Genomic DNA, 21187 nt, shown 5'->3' on the forward strand with positions numbered 1-21187 from the left:
GTATATGTGTCCCACCACAGAAAAACTCGCCATCACGCGCATTTCTAAAGTCGCCAGGAGCAGCCAAATAAGTTGGAAAAAAAAAAAAACCTTTATTGAAGGAAAATTCGTTTTCCAGATTAGTGTTCCTTTGTGTGTTTTTTATCTCAACGTATTTTCAAAACCGAATTCAAATTATAATAGTAGCAAATGTTGAACCGTGGAGTTAAATATTCCCATTAGATTACATGGGGGAACGCAGTTCACTTACAAGACGCAGAACAGCGCTGAACAATGCCGATCGATGATTTCCTTTAAAGCGAGCGTCCAGGGGAAGATCATTCATCCAAATTCCATGTGATGTGAAGTCACAATATGGAACCGTTTTGATATAGTTCAACCTTTCAATCGTACTACTTCCACACACACTGAGCCACTGTTGTGAAACTGTGACGAAGAAAAACCCTTTGCGTCACGCACTACGTCACTTCCGTAAACAGACAGTTAAAGTGCAACACGGGGTGTTTCGGTCTCACTTGTCTGAAAACTTTCTTCTCCGCATCTTTGTGGATTACGAGAAGCGGGTGGCGGAAACTATGAATCATATTTCAGACCTTAATCTGACCAGTGCGATATATCCAAGTCAGTGTTAGCAGCGCATACTGGACTTTTTTCCACGATGATAGTCAGTTCTGCGACGGCGACGCGGAGAACGACAGCGACGCTGAATCTGATATTACTCCGGACTTGGAGAACATTTCAAACAGCGGATTTCAAACTTAATGTGACGATGAAACGGAATATTTACAAGAACCACCAGTTGAGACCGACGATATGTCCGTTGTTGTTACAACATAAGAAGTTGATGACGTGATGAAGTTCGTTGAGGTTGGTGACAGATTTTCAGATTTCAGATTTTCTGAGACTCATTATTGATAGACTACATTTTGTTGTGTTGTCCATACTTTTAAACTCCAAAATAATTCCACTTTTAGAAAACATGTATATTCTTACTGTTCAATAAGAGCATTTAAAAAAACGAAATTAGTTGTGTGTTGTTGAGCTGTTCATGATTGGCCCATTCAGCAGTATGTTAAGTAGCCATGAGGCTTTGTTTGTCCGCCAACCCCATTTGCATTCTGGGAGCTGGTTTGGAGGTGATTATCTCAGAATCACAGTTTGCCACACCCTTGTCATTAACAAGTCATAGCTTTAAAAATATTTGCTTGATTTGCACAAGTGACGCCTTGTTTGGGAGCACCGATTCTAAACTTTCAAATGATGCGAAACAATCTCGACAGCCGCCAAATTACCCTAAAGTACACGGTGGGTCACATATACAGTTTCCCACCTCCAATGAGCAAATAAAAATAAAAACTGTACGCATGTAGCAGTTAATGTACCAGAGAAGTCGAGCCAAATCTATGTAATATGGTAAAAAGTGACCTAGCTGTCACCAAAAACAATTAATGTCATATTACCAATAGTAAACTTTCCATGTAGTACAGAGTCTAGGATGATCTCATCTTCCCCCAGAGCCTCTATCGTCACCCCTGGGAAAGGCAGTAGACTGCTGGTGACCTGGGCAGTCAAGTCTCTCATCTTTTACTGAAATATAAAAGACAATAAAATGCGTTAAGACAGCAATTTCCACAAATACAGTAAATAGCACAATCCTTCCAAATACCCAGTCCCATGAGTCTACAACAAGAGACAGATCTGGGCATTTTAACATTCATTGACACAAAGAAAACATTTTTAAACCTCTTTAATGAGAAAAAAAACAAAAAAACATTTAGAAATATAGGGAGGGAGGCAGATATAAGACAATCAATTGAAATTTTTAAGAACAATTTTACAACAACTTTGTATTTAACGTTAATTCCCTGTCATATTACATTTTCTCTTATTTAACAAGGCAAGTCATTAAGAACAGATTATTATTTACAACAGCAGCCTGGCAAAAGGCAAAGCCTCTTGAGAAAGGGGGTAGGGGCTAAAAATAAACGTCAACTGTAAAAAAAGAGAGCAGAACACATCCCAACACACCCAATATTTACATACAACCACAAACAAGCGTTGCATGTGACAACGAGCATAAACATAAATGACACGCAGTCTAGAACACAAGCAATGGGCAGATAACATGAGGCAAAGCAACAGCAGAACAGAAGTAGCAGAGCACCAGGCAATACAACAATTATGACCAGGAAAGAGCATCAGGCAGTACAACAACATAACAGGAATAGCATACACAAGCAGTAAGACAAACAGGCAGGGCCAAAACAGCAACAGAGAAATAATATTCATGGGTTAAGGAATATAAGTAGGTTGGGACACAGCTGCATGAATTAGTGCGAATGTCCATAATAGAGTCCATGAGACAGACCCAGGGACAAAATTGTCCGGTTTTAGTGTTTTTTGAATATAGTTCCAGTCTCTACAGTAGCTGCAGCAGACCGGAAGGCCGACACACTGAATACCCCATTTGTTTTGGGAACTTTTAACAGAATAGGGTAGCAGAACAGGCGATGGAGGCAGCAGATGTATTTTGCAACAAGTGACAATTCCCAAAAAGAGGGGCAGCAGGTTGTTGTTTTTGTTGTTGTGCAGAAAGAACCAACAGAGCAGAAATGTGCTCTCTAGGTCACCTGGTTACAAGATCAGTTGCAACCACGGGACAACTATTCTGTACTACAGAACATGCCCAGTGGTACACATCTATAAATACAAAAGATGGCTTCACTGAATTGCTTTTTATTCACTAACGTTATGCTGGAAAATCAGAACTTGGGAGGAAAAGAAACATGAAGATACTTATCTTAATTACAGAATGACAGACAGGAACGCCAATCTCAACATCTATTATTTTCTTATCCAGCAAATATTTACTTGCCAACTTTTACATTTCATCATCTAGCAAACACCTTTGTGCAAAGTGACTTACAATAAGCACATTTGTCACAGTATCAAACCAACTGGATATCAGTCAGTTTGTAGAAACAAGCAGTATATCAAAGTATGTCAGAAAGGATGGGGTAGCCGGGCCAGTACAATCGGGGATGGGGGATGTCTGAAGAGATGATGTCTTGGCAGGGATGAAGTCTTGGCAATGTGAAGAGTCTCCATGACAGCAAGGAGAGCAGTTTCGGTGGAGTGGGAAGCCTGGAAGCCAGACTGAAGTAGGCGGAGGAGGTTGTTCTGAGAGATGTAGAGAGAGTTGACTAGAGACTGCTCGCTCGAGGGTCTTGCATAGAAAGGAGAGAAGCAACACAGGTCTGTAGTTCTGGACAGCGGCGGGGTTGAGGAATCTCTTGAGTAAAGGCTTGACTCTGGCAGACTTCGGGGCAGGAGGAAGAGAGCCCGGGGACAGGGAGGAGTGGATGACTGCAGTGAGGAACGGCAGGATGTCTGTTGAGATGGTTTGGAGAGTGGAGGGGATTGGATCCAGGGGGCAGGTGGTGGGTCGGTTTTCGATTGGACAAGTGTCAGTACATAATCTGAGAGTAGATCGAAAGAAGCAGGCCCAAAGGGAGGAGGTGGCAAGTTGGGTTTGATATGAGCAGCGGTGGTGTTGGAGCCAGGGTGCGCGGAGGAGCAACTGATATCCGCCGAAGTTGAGGAGGTGTCTGGGGAGCGGGCAGGGGTGGTACAGCACTGCAATATTGAGTGTGACGGGATGAGATACTGACACTGCGTGGAATCTGAATGTGGAAACTGAAAGGTGTGACTGCGGAAGGGCACTGTAAGTGCACTTCCATTCTTTTTTTGAAAACTATATTTCTCAAAGAAATATAGTTTCTCAAAGAAAATTTGAGATATTAATGTGTATATTTAAAGTTTAGAAGACCTTAAAAAATCCTTGGGTAATAGAAAGGTCAACTCAAAAAGTGGGTGTGGTTTCCTAATTTTCACAAATGTTTGCATCCCTTCTAGCCGAACATAGAGATGAGGAAAAAAAAAAAAAAATGCTATAGAATAAGCACCATCCATCTGCTGGCATTATACAAGTGCAGTTCTACAAGTTCTACTCATTACTGCACAGCATTATGTGTTTCTAGACCATAACTTCAGATGTATGGTTACAATGATGTATGGATACAATTTTCAGAGATAAATGTAATTCATTAGCATGTGTTTTGAATTAGTAATTTGGCAAATACTTCTGTCACAATAAAGCCCATATTGCTGTATTTGCTGGGCTGGTTTGTATATGTCTTAGCTCCGTTGCAGAACCAGTTATGAGCAGTTGACAGCTGCAGCCTGTCAACTGGATTTGTAAGCTGGAGCCACGATATAATATACAATGGGCTCAGCTCTTGGACTCAGTGGGTCCAAATGTCCACAACTGCTATGCACAGGTGCTGTACCCAGCAAATCCAAGGCAGGAGTCCAGTGCTCTCATGTGGCAAGTGACAGCATGTAAGCTTAATCTAGCTCACTTATACGGGTGATGGTCAATTAGCTCTACAACTTTGCATTAATTTCATTGATAACACATCATTTTTATGTGATCTACTTTATAAAGTTATCTCTGCCGGATGATACGCATTTGTCCCTATGTTACTGCCAAATTTGTAAGCAAGGCACATTATTATTGATAGTTTGACTGTCATTAAGCTCTAAGCTTGGATCCATATTGATGGGGCAATTTCGTTGAGACAGATCATCTGTTCAAGTTCCCTTATCTGATGGTCGAGACATGTTGTCTTTCTCCTCTTCACATTAAGGCACAGAAAGTGACTAGTTCATGTCTTTTTCTTATAACACATTTTTTTAAGTTTTTAGTTTCTTAATCTGAAACGCATTATGGCTGGAATACATTGTATTTATTTTTCTATGTAAACTTTTTGAATATCGCTCAATAAGTTAAAACAAACACCATATTGGCTAAAATAAACATTTGATATTAAGTTTAAGAAGACAAACCTAAGAACAGATGTGCGAACTATGTAATAAACTCTAACGTAATAGAGAAAATGTAAAAAGCTCAACCACCATTGCAATTACCGACGATCACTATTTATAATAATCAGAAAGGCGATTTCTGTCACGATTTAAGTCGCCCCATGTTTACGTCAAATCAGTTGATTTCCTCTGGCTGCAGGTTATGGACACTTTACACTTTTAGAGCAGCACTGCCCTCTGTGACCACTTTGAGAACAGTAAACTCGGCAGTAAAGTCCCACGTCGGACTTGACAAGCACATGTCCTGAGTGTGGACCAAACATCAACACCGTATTAAGTAAACGACTTCGTGTCTCCCATTGCAGTCGATTCGTGCAGCATTAGGAACAGATGCCCCACGACAGACATACCTCATCCAACCGTGAGCCTCCTGCCATTAAGCGAATGACTATTTTTTATTTAGGTAACTGTCAAATCTGTAGACTGCGAGTCACTTTTTACAGGGTCGACTTTCCACATGTCTTCTTTGCCTCCGATTAAATGAGACGATACGGAAATGAGTTTGCAAGGTCATGCCATGTCTCACTGTACTACTGAATAAATGTGATCGCCAACTGAGGCTTCCATAAAACCAATGCTAAGTGGTGCGCCAGGGGTAAGCTAACGATGATGATGAAGGTATTTTTTTTTTGTATCTGTGTCAGAGCGGTTCGAGAACGCCTCGTTGCGTACGTCGCTTCGCTGGCGGCTAGCTTTAGCCGCTAGCTTTAGCCGCTAGCCGACTCGGTAGGGTGTGATAGTTTTGACGCGGGAGAATTGAAACATCCGAAGTGCTCTTATATCATAATAATAATAATAATGATATTAATAATAATAATGCCGCGGAGTGAACGTTGGACAATTTAACACCAACTCTCCCACAAACCGTTATATAGCTCAGATGATCTCGGTGCGCTAATGTGCTCGTCGCCAGTTACCTGTGTGGGGAGGCTGACGGCTGGATCGGGCCGCAAACGCTAGATTCACAACGGTTACGATCCCACCCTTCCTCGGTCATGCTCCGGTCGGCCTCAACGCTCGAGTCGGACGCACATCGGTCCCGGACACCTTGAACGGACTAAAGAAGAAAAGCGTGCGGTGCTGCGGCCGCACCGTCCGGCGCCATTTCAACGGCGAAAAGTCGACTCGCACACGCACTTTCCAAAGTCCCGCGAACGTCGAGCTCTCGCGATAGAAACTGCGCGAGATTAAGAAGTCACGTTGGAAAGGGGCGGGGCGGGGGATTCCGACGCGTCATGGACGGACGCGGATGCGCCGACCCTGGACGGACGCACGCATACACACACACACACACACGCTTATGCAATATGCAGAGGCCTCATTTCACCGGCCACCATCCAAAGCATGTGTGTGCTGTGTGACGATTAAAGATTGTTCTTGTTCTGTTCATGTACAGAAATATTGTACAACTGTTTGCATGTTTATACCCATGTTTATCTCCTTGTGTCCCAGCTGCTCCTGCCAGTTTTTTTGGTAATATATATATATATATATATTCTATAAATGTTTATTTAGTTAATAATAATTGTTTTGCTATTCGTTGTGAAGTGCACGGTCTTAACAACGTGTTTGAGTTGCAAATCGAGTCGCGATTACCACGTGACGGTGACGCCGGCGGCTTCGGAACGTCACTGACCGGAACCGGATGTTGTGAGATTTGAATTTGGCGGGACCCACGGATCTCCCCGCGCCCTGCGTGTTCTCCCCATGAGGAGTGACGTGGATTTCTGCACAACTCTATTTTAAAATTTGGAGAAACGCGGCGTCTCCTTTCATTTGTTTCCACTTGTTCATGAAGCTATGAATGGAATGGCGCCTCCCTACGACCATGTCTGTTCTAACCCCCAAAGCAGCCCTCCGGTCCTCTGTCGCCGGTCTTTTAAATGTGTTATAAATGATCCGTCGCTTTACGGCAATGGAGACGCAGGCGTGGTACGGGTCGCCGCTACCGCGCATGCGTCTCCACCCAGTAAAGCGCTGACCACCGGTTCAAGATTCAAGAGGTTTATTTGTCACATACATACTTTCATACATATACGCAGTGAAATGTCTTTGCAACGCACCCGGAGCTTGTCGAAATAGTTACTAAACCGAACATAATAGCTTACCTTAATTCCTGCCTGGCTAACTAACTGATTCCTAAAACGTAATGCAGTTAGTGAATCGAATAATAAAAATAAAATAAAATAAAAACAAGACTCAAAAAGATAATACAGAGTCGGGGTACAAAATAGAAGCGAAGGGAATAGAGTTGTGTATATGGGATAGGCTATTGGAACATACGTGCAGTGAAGAGCATGTGAATAAAGTGTGTATGGAGATAAGTTCGAGTTCAGGAGATTATTTGATAATGGTTTAGTTTGGCTTTAATTTATTTTCTTAAATGACTTTTTTTTTTTCTATTGAACACACATTAGCATCGCCGAGCAACCTTCCACTCAGTTGTGTTTTTGTTACCGAAGAACGAGCCCTTACATCGGGGGCGGGTCCTCTTTCACATGTTCACTAGCTCAGAACGGACACACCGTTAACGTCACCGCTCTTTGAACTCTGCCAAACGGATGATAAAACATGTATCCTGCTAAAGCTACCTCGCTGTCAGACTAAACGCCCCGAATAAAGTAGCTTTTCAACATTACTTCGCTGACGTTAGCTTGTAGTCGTTGGGAAGACAGGGGGTGTATTCAGTTAGTTGCAACCTAAAACACTACAAGTCACACATTCTACACACTGCTGACGTATATATAATAACGTCTCGCACACGCACATGCATATATATATTGTTAAAAAAACAAACACTAGAACACATCATTAACAAATTAAGAGGGATTTTAAAGTATATATTTTTTTATTTGCATATTTAATAACAACAACGATCTAACCTGCTGAGTAAGAAATGGGGACCCATGCGCCGACAACCACGTCGCATGTCGCCGCTGACGCTGTTTCCCCAAAGCTCCCTTGAGGGGGCTTTCCTCACGAAGCACCGTTATCGCACAAGGTTCGTAGTTCTTCCGGAGGTTTTCGCAAAGCGACAGGCAGGCCCGCGCCCGCCTCCCTATTTTGAAACCGTGGCTCGGACTCACTGTTTAAACGTCAAACCACAAACGACACAACCCACGCAGCCCGTGCCGTGCCCACAGTTTACTCAATCGTGGTGCCGGATTTGCGAGCCGGAGCCACCGACTACGTTTGACCCGACGAGGACGACGGCCGTGCATTCGTGGCTTGGAGGGGGGGGGGGCGGCGGCTTATTCACGACGACCGCGCTAGAGACGGGTCGATCTGCGCGCAGCCACCCCAGCCACCCTGCCGCCGTGGAAAGAACGCGAAGGCCGGGCGACCGTGAAGCCTCCGCCAGCTCGACCCTTACTTATGGAACGAGGGGGTTAATCCCTGGCGGCGCCTCGGTATTCTACGCAGGTGACTGGAGACGAACCTGCTTCCCGGGGACGTTATAATACTAATAACAGGCCACCGAACACCGGCAACATTCTTGCACATGCGCAGTGAATAGCACCCAGGCCGACGGTGCGTTCCAGCCGAAATCGGAAACTCCCGAGTCGGTCTTCCCGCGTTCTATTGACTGGGGGCTGGAAAACACGGGCGCCTGACACAAACGTGTTTGTTGGACAGCACGTGGCTTATATAAGCTGCACAGCGTATGTAAAAAAAAAAAAAAAAAAAACAACATAGAACTACAGAGTAGTGATTCCAGTGAGACGTTTTCAAATATAAAACAATTCAAAAGGAGCTTTATTCACCGTTGACGGCGTGTGCCGCCACGCATCTGATCGATCGTATCGTTCAACTCGGCCACAGCGACCCGCCCAGGAATTCCGAGTTGGGAAATGCCAAATGCAACGGGTGTTGCGGTTCTCCCGAGTTGTTGACTTCCACTGAATTCAGCGTAATTCCACATTCCATTTTACCTTTAAAAAGTAAAAATCGGACAAATTAAGTTGTATCACCCCAACGGTATGTTGTCCATGTATACACTTTGTTTTGTTTACAATCCAATCGATAATAAAATACAAGTAAAACCCGTTTTTGTTTTTTTTAATTTGATGTAAGTGCGCATGTGCGGTGTCGCTGACGAGTTGTTTATACGCTCATGCGCGACGTCTCGACGAGCTCTGTGTTTATGCGCGTGTGTGACGCATCTGACGAGCTGCTGGACCCGCAACTTGCTGTGCTAAGGAAGTGTGTGTGTGTGTGTGTGTGTCCGTCCGTAAATCGCTGCTGTTCCGATCAGGTAATGTTGCTCGCTGTTGAATGCCCGTGTACAGCGCGCATAGCCAGCGTTTTAACACGGGTTATACGCGAGATCGTAGACTAGACGCTGGAAATAGTCTCGCAGCGTTGCTACCGATGTAGCGTATGTAGAAACTTGCCCTGTTCTCCCACCTGATAGATCGATATACTTCGTTCAATCGGGGGAAGACATGACAATCGGGTTTGCTGAATCTAAAAAACAACAATAAACCACTTTCGATAATTCACACTCGAAGGGTTAGTCCTAACGCTACCCAATCTAGAAAACACATGAAGTGATATAATGGAATATACTGCATGGGTCCTCGATGCCGCAGCGGTTCATCATATCTTCACTGCACTCTACTGCTCTCTGGTCTAATATTAAATATTGTTGATTTATTGTATTCGCTTCCACCACGCCACGGTGACTGAACACATTATTTTGTAAAGTTGTTGACAGCGAGATGCATGATACTGGATTCGTCCCTTTCGCCGGATCGCATATCGCCGGCGTTGACTAATTCGATCAACTAGGAGTGAAACATGATTTTGGGGGAAGCCGTTGCACAGGCCGACAGCTGTACGCCACCCACAAGCATTTGGTGATATGACTAAAAGCTCCTCTACACCACAGAATGTCAGTACAGCAGCGTAGTACGTTTGTATACATGTTCCCTTACTGTCAAAAGCTGAACATTTAAATTGTTGCATCAGGGGAAAAAAAAGTTCAGCGTTTACTGTGCCAAGTTTCCATCATATCATAGGGCAATAATATGTGTCTCACTTTCTAACACTAACGGAGATAAAAAGGGGGGGGGGGGGTGTGGCACTTTGAGTTGTCTTTACTTACTATTATCCAAAAGCCTGGGTGATGTTTTTGGTGTCGATTACATGACAGATCTTTTACCCCGGCATGCTTTCAGTTTCATTAATCAGACCGATAGTTTGTTGGGTGGAAATAATGTCGGATAGAACAGAATGTCTTTATTGTTGCTGTACAAATCAGACAGAAATAACCCTCTGCATTTGACACGCCCTGTGCGTAGGAGCAGTGGGCAGCCGCGGGGGAGGACTTGCAAACCCCGCACAGGACCATGTAGCCAAGTTGTGAGTGTTTGTCATTAGCCACGCCTCGTGTGATTTATAAACACTTCCTCCTAAACCCTCAGACACTCATTCCAAAATACATCTGCCAAATACAGGGCGATGTCTCTCGACACGAAGATGGAAACGGGAAGCAGTCCAGCGCGTGGCCTATCACCCTCTTATACGACCCGATGCCTGCTGTCGAAAGTGATTGTGAACGTGACGCCGAATTCCCAAAGTGGAAAAAAGCTCCCAGACAATTCTCCCAATGCAAACCCGGGACAAACTCACAAATCGACTCGAAGAAACACGCCTGAAAAAAAAGCAGGCAAGTGTACGACTACTAAAAAAGTGGGACGCCCAGTGGGTAGGCCGTGTAAAATGAGAATGAAAACCAATCAAAGTACAGCTGAAAAAGTGGATCCCCTCCTGTCACTACTGGATGACAGTCCAGTGTGGCGCGACTCCGCTATTTCTAGCCGAATCATTGCCAGGTCATTAACAAGCACACCAAAAAGAACCAGAAGCCAGAGAACAACAAAGGAGCCGGAGCTACAAAGAAAATCTCAAAACGCGGCGCTAAATGGCGACCCGCCGGCCGGCTCGCCGCTAAACTCTCAACTCAAACCAGAGGAGCAAGGAACCACCGCGCTCGACCGACCATTAGAGGTTTTCAACCACTTTTCTGATATTTATTTGATATTACAGGTATTTTTGTGTGAGCAAAATCTGCTGATGTTGAGTTTCTGAATTAATTGCTATTAGATCTGGTGTACAATGTATTGTTTTTTTCTCTCTCTCGCACTCTCTCTCCAAAACACTAACGCCGCATCTCCTTGTTGTAAACCTAAGGTGTGTAGCCAGGCAAAGGAGACCCGGGCGGCCACCAAGCCCGGACCGCGCAGAAACGGAGCAGCGTGCAAACGGTCCCGGAGCTTGCATAAAACCAGCGCCCCCCCAGCCAAGTGCAGACGCAGAAAGAGGAACAATATGGAAGCAGCAGCGTTGCCTCAGGACTCTACGGTTCAATCACAGCGTTGCCGGCCGCGATTTGAGCTTCAAGAACCCGCCGCCACGGATGAAGGTAGCAGTGTTATTTACTATCGGCATGTATAACGTTTACACCGCTGTGTGTTCACCTTGTGTTCTGTACAGCGTATTCTACTTTATTCCCCATTTAGAGATCTGATATGGTCGAGGTTTGGTCATATTTAATTTTGTAATCCTATTTTGGGATATGGTGGGTTTTATAGCTGCAAATAATTCTGTTCTGGGTTACTGCATACTGCACTGTATTGCTGTTCTGTTTGGTGTTAGGGTGTCGTGCTGTTGTATACTGTACTGTATATCTCCATACTCACTTTATTTACATGCACTTTACTGCACATATTTGTATATACAAATAACCTATCCTCTATAACTAATAACTCTATTGCCTTCTATTTTCTACCCCCACTCTGTATTATCTTTTTGAGTCTTATTTTTATTTTATTTATATTATTCTATTCACTAACTCCATTATGTTTGAAATCAGTTAGTTTCAGTTAGTTGCTCGGTAGGAATTAGGTTAGTTATTATGTTTGGTTTAGTAACTTGTGCAGAATCTCCGGGTGCGTTGCAACAACATTTCACTGCATATGTATGAAAGTGTGTGTGTGTGTGTGTGTGTGTGTGTGTGTGTGTGTGTGTGTGTGTGTGTGTGTGTGTGTGTGTGTGTGTGTGTGTGTGTGTGTGTGTGTGTGTGTGTGTGTGTGTGTGTGTAATATATATATGTGTGTGTGTGTGTGTGTGTGTGTGTGTGTGTGACAAATAAACCGCTTGAATTTGGAAATAGATGTGCGTGTATCAAACTATATTCGATGCCCCTTTATTATCTCTATCTGAACACTGCAGTTTCTTCAAGCTGCAGAAAGAATACAAACAGGTTACACATGTGTATATATTTAAAAAAAAATAAAGAAGACGACATGTTCAGACACCAGATGACTAATGGCAGACAACTACCTGCGTGGTTGTCCAGTCGCTCTACAAGAATTGCCAAATTCTTATAAATGTGCGTGCTATGTGCCTCAGATGTTATGCTGTGGGAACGGTGCAGCGCAGACTGGATGCTCGTCTGTCTGCTCGATCAGTCAATATACAGTGGGGCAAAAAAGTATTTAGTCAGCCACCAATTGTGCAAGTTCTCCCACTTAAAAAGATGAGAGAGGCCTGTTATTTTCATCATAGGTACACCTCAACTATGAGAGACAAAATGAGAAAAAAAAAAAAAAAATCCAGAAAAATCACATTGTCTGATTTTTTTAAAGAATTTATTTGCAAATTATGGTGGAAAATAAGTATTTGGTCAATAACAAAAGTTCATCTCAATACTTTATTATATACACCCTTTGTTTGCAATGACAGAGGTCAACCGTTTTCTGTAAGTCTTCACAAGGTTTTCACACACTGTTGCTGGTATTCTGGCCCATTCCTCCATGCAGATCTCCTCAAGAGCAGTGATGTTTTATGGCTGTCGCTGGGCAACACGGACTTTCAACTCCCTCCAAAGATTTTCTATGGGGTTGAGATCTGGAGACTGGCTAGGCCACTCCAGGACCTTGAAATGCTTCTTACGAAGCCACTCCTTCGTTGCCCGGGCGGTGTGTTTGGGATCATTGTCATGCTGAAAGACCCAGCCACGTTTCATCTTCAATGCCCTTGCTGATGGAAGGAGGTTTTCACTCAAAATCTCACGATACATGGCTCCATTCATTCTTTCCTTTACACGGATCAGTCGTCCTGGTCCCTTTGCAGAAAAACAGCCCCAAAGCATGATGTTTCCACCCCCATGCTTCACAGTAGGTATGGTGTTCTTTGGATGCAACTCAGCTTTCTTTCTCCTCCAAACACGACAAGTTGAGTTTTTACCAAAAAGTTATATTTTGGTTTCATCTGATATTCTCCCAATCCTCTTCTGGATCATCCAAATGCTCTCTAGCAAACTTCAGACGGGCCTGGACATGTACTGGCTTAAGCAGGGGGACACGTCTGGCACTGCAGTATTTGAGTCCCTGGCGGCGTAGTGTGTTACTAATGGTAGCCTTTGTTACTTTGGTCCCAGCTCTCTGCAGGTCATTCACTAGGCCCCCCCGTGTGGTTCTGGGATGTTTTCTCACCGTTCTTGTGATCATTTTGACCCCACGGGGTGAGATCTTGCGTGGAGCCCCAGATCGAGGGAGATTATCAGTGGTCTTGTATGTCTTCCATTTTCTAATAATTGCTCCCACGGTTGATTTCTTCACAACAAGCTGCTGACCTATTGCAGATTCAGTCTTCCCAGCCTGGTGCAGGTCTACAATTTTGTTTCTGCTGTCCTTTGACAGCTCTTTGGTCTTGGCCATAGTGGAGTTTGGAGTGTGACTGTTTGAGGTTGTGGACAGGTGTCTTTTATACTGATAACGAGTTCAAACAGGTGCCATTAATACAGGTAACGAGTGGAGGACAGAGGAGCCTCTTAAAGAAAAAGTTACAGGTCTGTGAAAGCCAGAAATCTTGCTTGTTTGTAGGTGACCAAATACTTATTTTACAGAGGAATTTACCAATTAATTTCCTGGATTCTTTCTCCCCATTCTGTCTCTCATAGTCAAAGTGTACCTATGATGAAAATTACAGGCCTCTCTCATCTTTTTAAGTGGGAGAACTTGCACATTTGGTGGCTGACTAAATACTTTTTTGCCACACTGTATCTGAGAATAGACCTCGACCAAACACGTTCAAGTGGAATTGTTTGGCAACGAGCTGATGAGCTCTTGCAGAAATTTGTGCTATATACAGAATTATTATTATTTATTTATTTATTTATTTATTCTCCCCTCACACAGTTGAAAAATATGATAATGTTGATGGCAAGTTCAAGTAAATCATCCATAATCTGGTTCCCTACTGGCACCTTTGAATCGGCAGCGGCGATCGCTCCGTGCTTTCTACCTTTTTTTATTTTTTGGTGTGTCCTCACCCCTCACCTGTGACGAGCACAGAAACCTCACAGAACAGTCTCCCGCTCTTCAGCGCAGCCACAGTTGGAGCTCCCAGCGCAGGCTTTACCGAATCAGCGACCGACAAACTCGTTGGTTTAGAGAAAGTCACAACTCAAGTCCATTATATTCCAAGTCCCAAATACTTCAAAAATATATTTTGTCCGCAGACAAACAGACGAAGGTGGGCGAAACATGTGTCGTAGGCACGTTGACGACAACGTGTCGTAGGCATTTCATTTGGGAGAAATAACAATACAGTTGGGTTTTTTTTGTTTGTTTTGTTTTATTAAGTTAATAGAGGTTGGACTTTGTGTAAATCCTTTCATCGCTTTATAGCAGCAACTGTCGATTGCGTGCCCCACGTTTTAGATTTATTCCAGTCATGTATATCAAGCTTGCTTTTGATCTCTGTTTGTGTCCAGACAAAAAAAGTGAAAATGAGACCTTGCTGTCGTCAGACCTGTCAATAGAACTCAGTCTACCAGACGACCATCTCAACACCTTTTCCATCGACGAGGAGGAGGAGGAAGACGATGAAGAATTGCCGAGTTTCTTGATGCAAATGGCCAAAAGTAAGAGATCTCACAGTAGTCGATGCAGCTAGCCTCAGAAATGGAACAGAATTGATTAGAAAAGGCAAGTTTATTTGCACAGCCCATTTCATTCAGACCACACAGTCTTGCAGTCGACTGGTGGACGTCTGCAAGCGGCGTGTCTTGAAAATGAAACCTATTTTAAACACAAATTACCACAATGTCTGTGGCAGATGGTATTTAAATGAGTTATCTTTTTATTATCTTTCAGAGCCCCCATCTATCAAAGTGGGAGCATTTGTATGGTACAAACTTAGAAAATATCCGTCCTGGCCTGCTATGGTGAGTGAACTGACTAGATCTCTTTTCTGAATGCTTCTGCTCAAGATGTCTGTTTTCTGGTTTTAAAGTTAGACTTTAAAAAGCTTAAATGTGATCGTATTTAGAAGGTAAACCCTGGCTTTTTAGGTGTTTGTATTGTATTGGAGTTCTGCAGGGATGAAGTATTTTTGTAAGCCAACAAGTCGGCATCGCCCCGGTTCCCTCGACTAAAATCCAATGGGGTTTTTCTATTGGCTTTTGGATTACTTTGGATGCTTCCACATTATGTTCAGCAAGATCTTCACAAAAGAACACCACTTTATGACTTTTGAAGCCTAAATGCTCTCTCTCTCTCTCTCTCTCTCTCTCTCTCTCTCTCTCTCTCTCTCTCTCTCTCTCTCTCTCTCTCTCTCTCTCTCTCTCTCTCTCTCTCTCTCTCTCTCTCTCTCTCTCTCTCTCTCATCTCTCTCTCTCTCTCTCTCTCTCTCTCTCTCTCTCTCTCTCTCTCTCTCTCTCTCTCTCTCTCTCTCTGGTATATTTATGGGGGGGGGGGACTTTTCAGGTGGGGAAAAACTAACTCAAATGTAAAAAGTACTTTCCTTGTGCAATTTTTAACCACTAATAAACCATTACGATGTCATGACGACCGATTGCTCTAATCATCATGAATATTTGGTCCTTCTGTAGTGCTGACTACACCCGTGTTTTTTAAAGTGAAAACCTTTGGAGTCCTTGTGGTGTTCATGGCAATTATAAGTATGACTTACTTGACGTAATTTAATTGCAGGTCAAGAGTGTGAACCATAAAATGAAAAAAGCCAGCATCATGTTCATTGATAAGCACGTGACTGACCAAAACAGGAAGGGGTATGACAAATTTTTGTTGTTGTTGCGTTTATTTATTTATTTATTTAAATAATTTAAGAAACCAGCAGGGATCTTTCAGAAACTTCCTTGTAATCTTTTTGGAATGTGAATGAATCTGTCAGTCTTTGGTTGCTCAGAAAAATGCGTACAGCAGTGTGCTGTGGACGGCCACGTGCTGATGTCCCTTAAAATGGAGAACAAGAATTTAAAAGGCTCTGCATGGTCTGTGCTGTGAAGCTTAGTTTATAAGAGCGTGCTGGTATAAGAAACCCATCGTTGGTGACTTTTCTGCACATCAGCACAGATGACCTCACCCTGATATTTGTGTTGAAGGTTGGTAGTGACTCTGAAAACGCTGAAGCCCTTTGACTGTGAAGAGGCGGGTCAGTTAGTGGTAAGAACGTTGACCATCTCCACTCCACAGTGGTTCTGGATTTCATCTCTGTCCACGCGGCAGCACATAAACATGTTGTTTGTGTTGCAGTGCACTGCTAAAGACAAGTACGAGACTCAGATTCTTTGGTCCTTGGAGCTGATAGAAGATTACAGAGTCCGTATTGGTAAGTGGTTACAATGCACTCTTCCTTCCATTTCGCATGAATAAGCATTGTTGCCAAAACACAACATGGTGAGCAATGACATTGTAATTGAGGGCGGCTCAACTTTTTAGCTCCCAAAATTCTCATGATGAAAGCAATTACGATAATGTGACGACAATGTGACAAACACTTCTTCTTTCCAGTCATTATTACATCCCTAATTTTTATCCGTTACATTTTACATTTAGACCTATAAGCAACAGCTTGAGGCTAAATAAGCATCTTTATTACTGTCATTTTAAAACTGACTGCATTATTGCTGCAAATATTCCCCATTGCATATTAAGCAACTGCTTCATGTGAATTTGAGTATTGCATAGGTAACTTTTATTACATCATAGTGCATGGAGGAGCTTCAAATGGTAATATAGAAATGTTATATTTCAAATCTGTCTATCTAAATAATTTGTATCGTGTGACTCCATGTGGGGTCGTGACCACAATGTTGAGACTGTCTGAATTCAGACAATCTTCCATTTTCCTCCCAGCGTGTGGCTCGTTCACTGGATCCTTCATCGAATACTTGGCACATGACATGAGTACGTTCAGTCGTATATTTATTCATTTCCAACAATTTACCATTATTGTCCTTGTCCTGACAGCAACATTCTCCCCGCTCCCCTCTCCCAGGCTACCCAGCGAGGAGGAAGTACCTGCAGGTGGAATCAGAAGTGCTTGCCACTCCAAGCGAGCACAGTGTGATGGATCTTGAGGAGTCCAGCTTCGGTGAGCAGCACCAGGCGGAGAAGGAACCTGGCAGGGGTTCAAAGAGGCTTCTGCCCGACCGGAGCCACGCTGCCTACAACCGAGCCAACGAGAAACTGGTGCATTTCATCGTCACGCAGCGCATGGTGGAACAACGGCTTCTGGTACAGATATAAAGGGGGAAGGGGTCTCCACACTGACATTATGCGAAACACACCCTCCAGTGGTGGATTAGGGTGAACTATAGACTAAGAAGTTTGATATCCATATTATGTTTATCAAACACTAAAGCATGCAGGACACATTGAGTAAATATGCATTCCAAATACCAACCCCATCACTATTCGCAGGCTGTGATCAGTGGACAGCAGCAGTCCCGGTGGCTGCGTTCCTTCTTGAATGCCAAGAGGAAACTATTAGTGAAGAACTACCTGGAGGATGATGAGCAGTTAGAGCAGGTCTACAGATACCTGCAGGGTTTGTACAAGCGGCTTGAAAGTTTTTAAGTATGCTTGATTTTCTTTGATTATTTTTATATTGCTTGAAGTTTGAATGAGCGCCCTCTTAATCACACATCACAATAAAGCATCAGAGTGCTGGAAAGAGTTTGCTGGTGCACATTGAGAGTGCTACAAAAGTTGTATATTGAGCTTGTACTGCTCTCTATCTGACAGAACTCCTTGAAACTGCTCCTGCCATTGACCCATGCGTGGCAAACGTCAAATTCCTGGACCGCGTTGGCCTCGTCCTGGATGCTCTCCTGCCTGAAGTGAGTTTGAAAATGTGACAATGTCACAGAAAAATGATTTTAAATAAGTTATCCATGCGAATAATGGCTGGTAATTTAAGGTGTTAGTAGCTAGTGTTGGTAGCTTTCTACAAGATAATAGATTTGCATTCTTTAAATGGAGCCAGCAATTTATCATTTTTACAATTGTTGTAAGATCTACTCTTGTCATGCAGGCTTTAATCCATGCCATTGTTGGAATGGAAAATATTTCTCCCAAAAAGGCAGAAGAAAAGTACCTAAAAGGACGAAGTATAAGTGACAGGTAAGAACGGCTCTTTTCCACCATCTTTATGGTTCACTTCATCAAGAAATGTATACTGTAGATAAGTAAATAAATGATTTCCTTCATTTCAGGGAAAGGGAAGCATTTGAAAGCAAGATTGGACTGAGGACAAAATAAAAAAGTCAAATTTCAGTACATGCATCACCTGGCCATGGACTGTTTTTATATATCAGGTATTGTATTTGCAATAAAAGGACCTATTATGAAAAACTCCCTTTTTCAGGGCTTGTGCAGATACATTTGGGTCTCGGATGGGCCCACTAACACACAAGCTGTGAAATACGACAACCCAGTTTTTTTTTTTGTTTGTTTGTTTTTTTCTTGTGGGCAGCCTTTTTCAGAAAACATATGATTCAACAAGCCGTTCAGACTTGCTCCTCCCTCCAACGTCAAGAGGAGGCTTATTAGCATTAGAACTGCCCCCATCTGAGTAGAGTAAACTGCCTTTGCGAAGCCTTTTTGTTTTTTGTTGGTTTTCTTTATCGCTCTCCTCCCCTCGCTGGGACCGGACCCACCCACAAGCATTATGTCGAAGTTCAGAGCGAAGCATGGGAACTGCTCTGTTGTTGGCTGCACAGAACAGGACAGATCGCTTCATGGGCCATTTTGATGGCAACGACACACAATGTGCGCTAATCACTTTGTGGCCTGGGCCATGACCCTGGAACCGCCGGGCTGACCGGACCCAAACTGTGAGCGGATCCTGGGGAGGACCCGGCCACCACTCGCCCTAAGTCTGGAGGCCCTACCCCCTGAGGCGGGCCAGAGCAACCCATTAAAGTTCACAGAGGTCTTGGGCCATGCCCCCGGAACCACCAGGCCGACCGGCCCCAAACTGTGCACGGATCCTGGGAGGACCCAGCCACCACGCGCCCCGAGTTTGGAAGTCCTACCCCCCAGCGCCAGGCCACTCCACCCCAACAAAGTATGTGGAGGTCCCAGGCAATGTTTAAATTTCTGCAGGAGCCTCTCCTTGTCCTTGTTCCAATGTGTGGTTGAACTCCTGCGTATCCCATATCAGTTGTTTTCATAGGGGGTATGAAAACACTCACTGTAACCATGGTAGCAAGCAAGTTGGGGCGTGGGTTAGCCGCAGCTCATTTGCATTTAAAGCTGCAGGCACAGAAACAGCCCATTGAGAACAGGAGGGGTATAGAGGCATTCTAAAACGGCTATAAGTTCAAGTTCAAGTTCAAGAGATTATTTGTCACATACATATACATACGGTCATACATATATGCAGTGAAATGTCATGACACCTGGTGATTATTCATGACCTGAGTGGTATTTCCGGCAAAAAAACTCCAAAGACATGTTTTGGGGACCTCAGAGACCTATATTAAGTTGTTGGAAAGGAGTATTATATGGGACCTTAAATAATAATATTAAAAAAAACCTAAAAAAACGGCCATAGATGTTTGATTTCCATTTTCCTTTATATGTGCAGACACCAAATCGCAAGATGTGGCGGATATCTTATTTCGCTAAGCCAGGCTAACTTCTTGGGTAATTTCTTTTTTTCCTTGGATAAAACTATTGCCTGAAGCCTAGAAATGAAGCCAGCTAGGTTACTATGGCAACCAATGTTTTCCTCGTGTGCTCATGTGAAGTCTGATATGTAACTGATGGTTGACTTTAGTTTGGCACTCTGAGTTCTGCCTTGTTATTATATCATACAAATATATACATTAAATATATGTATATTATAATGACTGAATATGGGTGTTTATTTCTATCTAAAATTGCCAATACTTGTAGGTCAGTCAATCTGAGACATGGCCCGCAGGTATATTGGTGAGATATACAAATTTGACATAGTATATTAAGATCCTAATTTCTTCAACGGCAGAGTAGGAGCCTACTTTCTTGATGTGCAGGGTTCCCCAATTCAACTGGTGCAGGATGAATGCACCCCGGGACCATAACAGGCTGACTATATCAGTCTGAAGCAATTCCACAGAACAAATTTTCCAACATTTTACACACACACAATATGTGAACAATCAACATGTTGCAAGATTCTTGGTGCAATGTACCACACCTAGTTTTTTTTCAACATCCAGAGGTTATGCTGCAACATCTACTGTCATTTACTGATGGGGAAAACCTGAATGTTGCACTGATAAGGATACTGTGAAAAAGAAATGAGGTCTGATTGTTTTCTACAGCATGAGCATTATTCAAAATAACCCTGAAAAAGGATAAATGTTACCTAGTAAAGGCATTTCTAAACTTTCTATTCCTCCTTTTTTTTTTTATAATCGAACAATACATACATAAAAGTATACAAGCCTGTCACAATATGGTGTAACAAATTAATCCTAGTGAGCGGAAAGGCTAAACGCAGGAAGGGTGTGACGCTTAATATCAGTTTTAAATATGGCTGCAAATGGCCATTAACAGGGTTCAAGCCCATGAAGGCCATTAGATCTCATGATGCAAGCTATACAGGGAGGTTCAGCAAGTCTCGTCCTAAAGTCCACCAAGATATGAGATGACTGGTCACAAGATCAGAGTGATCATTGGTAACCTTTGGTTGGATCAACACAAAACTTAGTGTGAGCGGTCTGGTCATGTTAGCAAGTGTCATGATGGTTGCCTTAAACCTAACTTGAGTTATAAGCCATTATGTGATTGGCCGCACGTAAATATGCCAGCGCCAGGGTAGTATGTAACGATAACAACCAGGATTTATTTGTTCTGCCGTATTGTGACGGGCCTCTATACTTGTCTATCAAGCAACTTATAATTGTTTATAAAGCACGTACTCTAGGTTTTGT

At 43.3% G+C, this 21187-nt stretch overlaps 2 protein-coding genes across 2 annotated transcripts in view; one reads left to right on the top strand and one right to left on the bottom strand.

Annotated features, from left to right (window-relative positions):
- The window catches only part of ahctf1 (AT hook containing transcription factor 1), a gene marked incomplete at its 5' end in the record, with an annotated part of 32694 nt that extends 31113 nt beyond the window's left edge, over positions 1-1581 (bottom strand). The window contains one exon of the mRNA XM_079997833.1: positions 1461-1581. Within this exon, the coding sequence (XP_079853959.1) occupies positions 1461-1581 (121 nt within the window). The remainder of the gene's footprint in view (positions 1-1460) is intronic.
- Positions 1582-8330: 6749 nt separating this feature from the next.
- Positions 8331-20106, top strand: LOC307228639 (uncharacterized protein). Its single transcript, XM_079998363.1, has 15 exons — positions 8331-8370; positions 10251-10311; positions 10407-10959; positions 11143-11374; positions 14732-14881; positions 15114-15184; positions 15951-16030; positions 16364-16424; positions 16515-16590; positions 17118-17168; positions 17260-17498; positions 17685-17811; positions 18009-18103; positions 18298-18386; positions 18479-20106. The coding sequence occupies exons 3-15, from the start codon at positions 10411-10413 to the stop codon at positions 18522-18524; spliced, it is 1866 nt and encodes a 621-aa protein (XP_079854489.1). The 5' UTR covers positions 8331-8370; positions 10251-10311; positions 10407-10410; the 3' UTR covers positions 18525-20106.
- Positions 20107-21187: the final 1081 nt, after the last annotated feature.

This window comes from Zeus faber (genome assembly GCF_960531495.2).
Source record: "Zeus faber genome assembly, chromosome: 3".
NCBI classification, from domain to species: Eukaryota; Metazoa; Chordata; class Actinopteri; order Zeiformes; family Zeidae; genus Zeus; species Zeus faber.

Coding starts and splice junctions, on each gene's coding strand:
- LOC307228639 (XM_079998363.1), top strand. CDS start 10,411: ATGTCTCTCGACACGAAGATGGAAACGGGAAGCAGTCCAGCGCGTGGC. Junction 17,812..18,008: donor GGTCTACAGATACCTGCAGG/GTTTGTACAAGC, acceptor TCTATCTGACAG/AACTCCTTGAAACTGCTCCT. Junction 18,104..18,297: donor TGGATGCTCTCCTGCCTGAA/GTGAGTTTGAAA, acceptor CTTGTCATGCAG/GCTTTAATCCATGCCATTGT.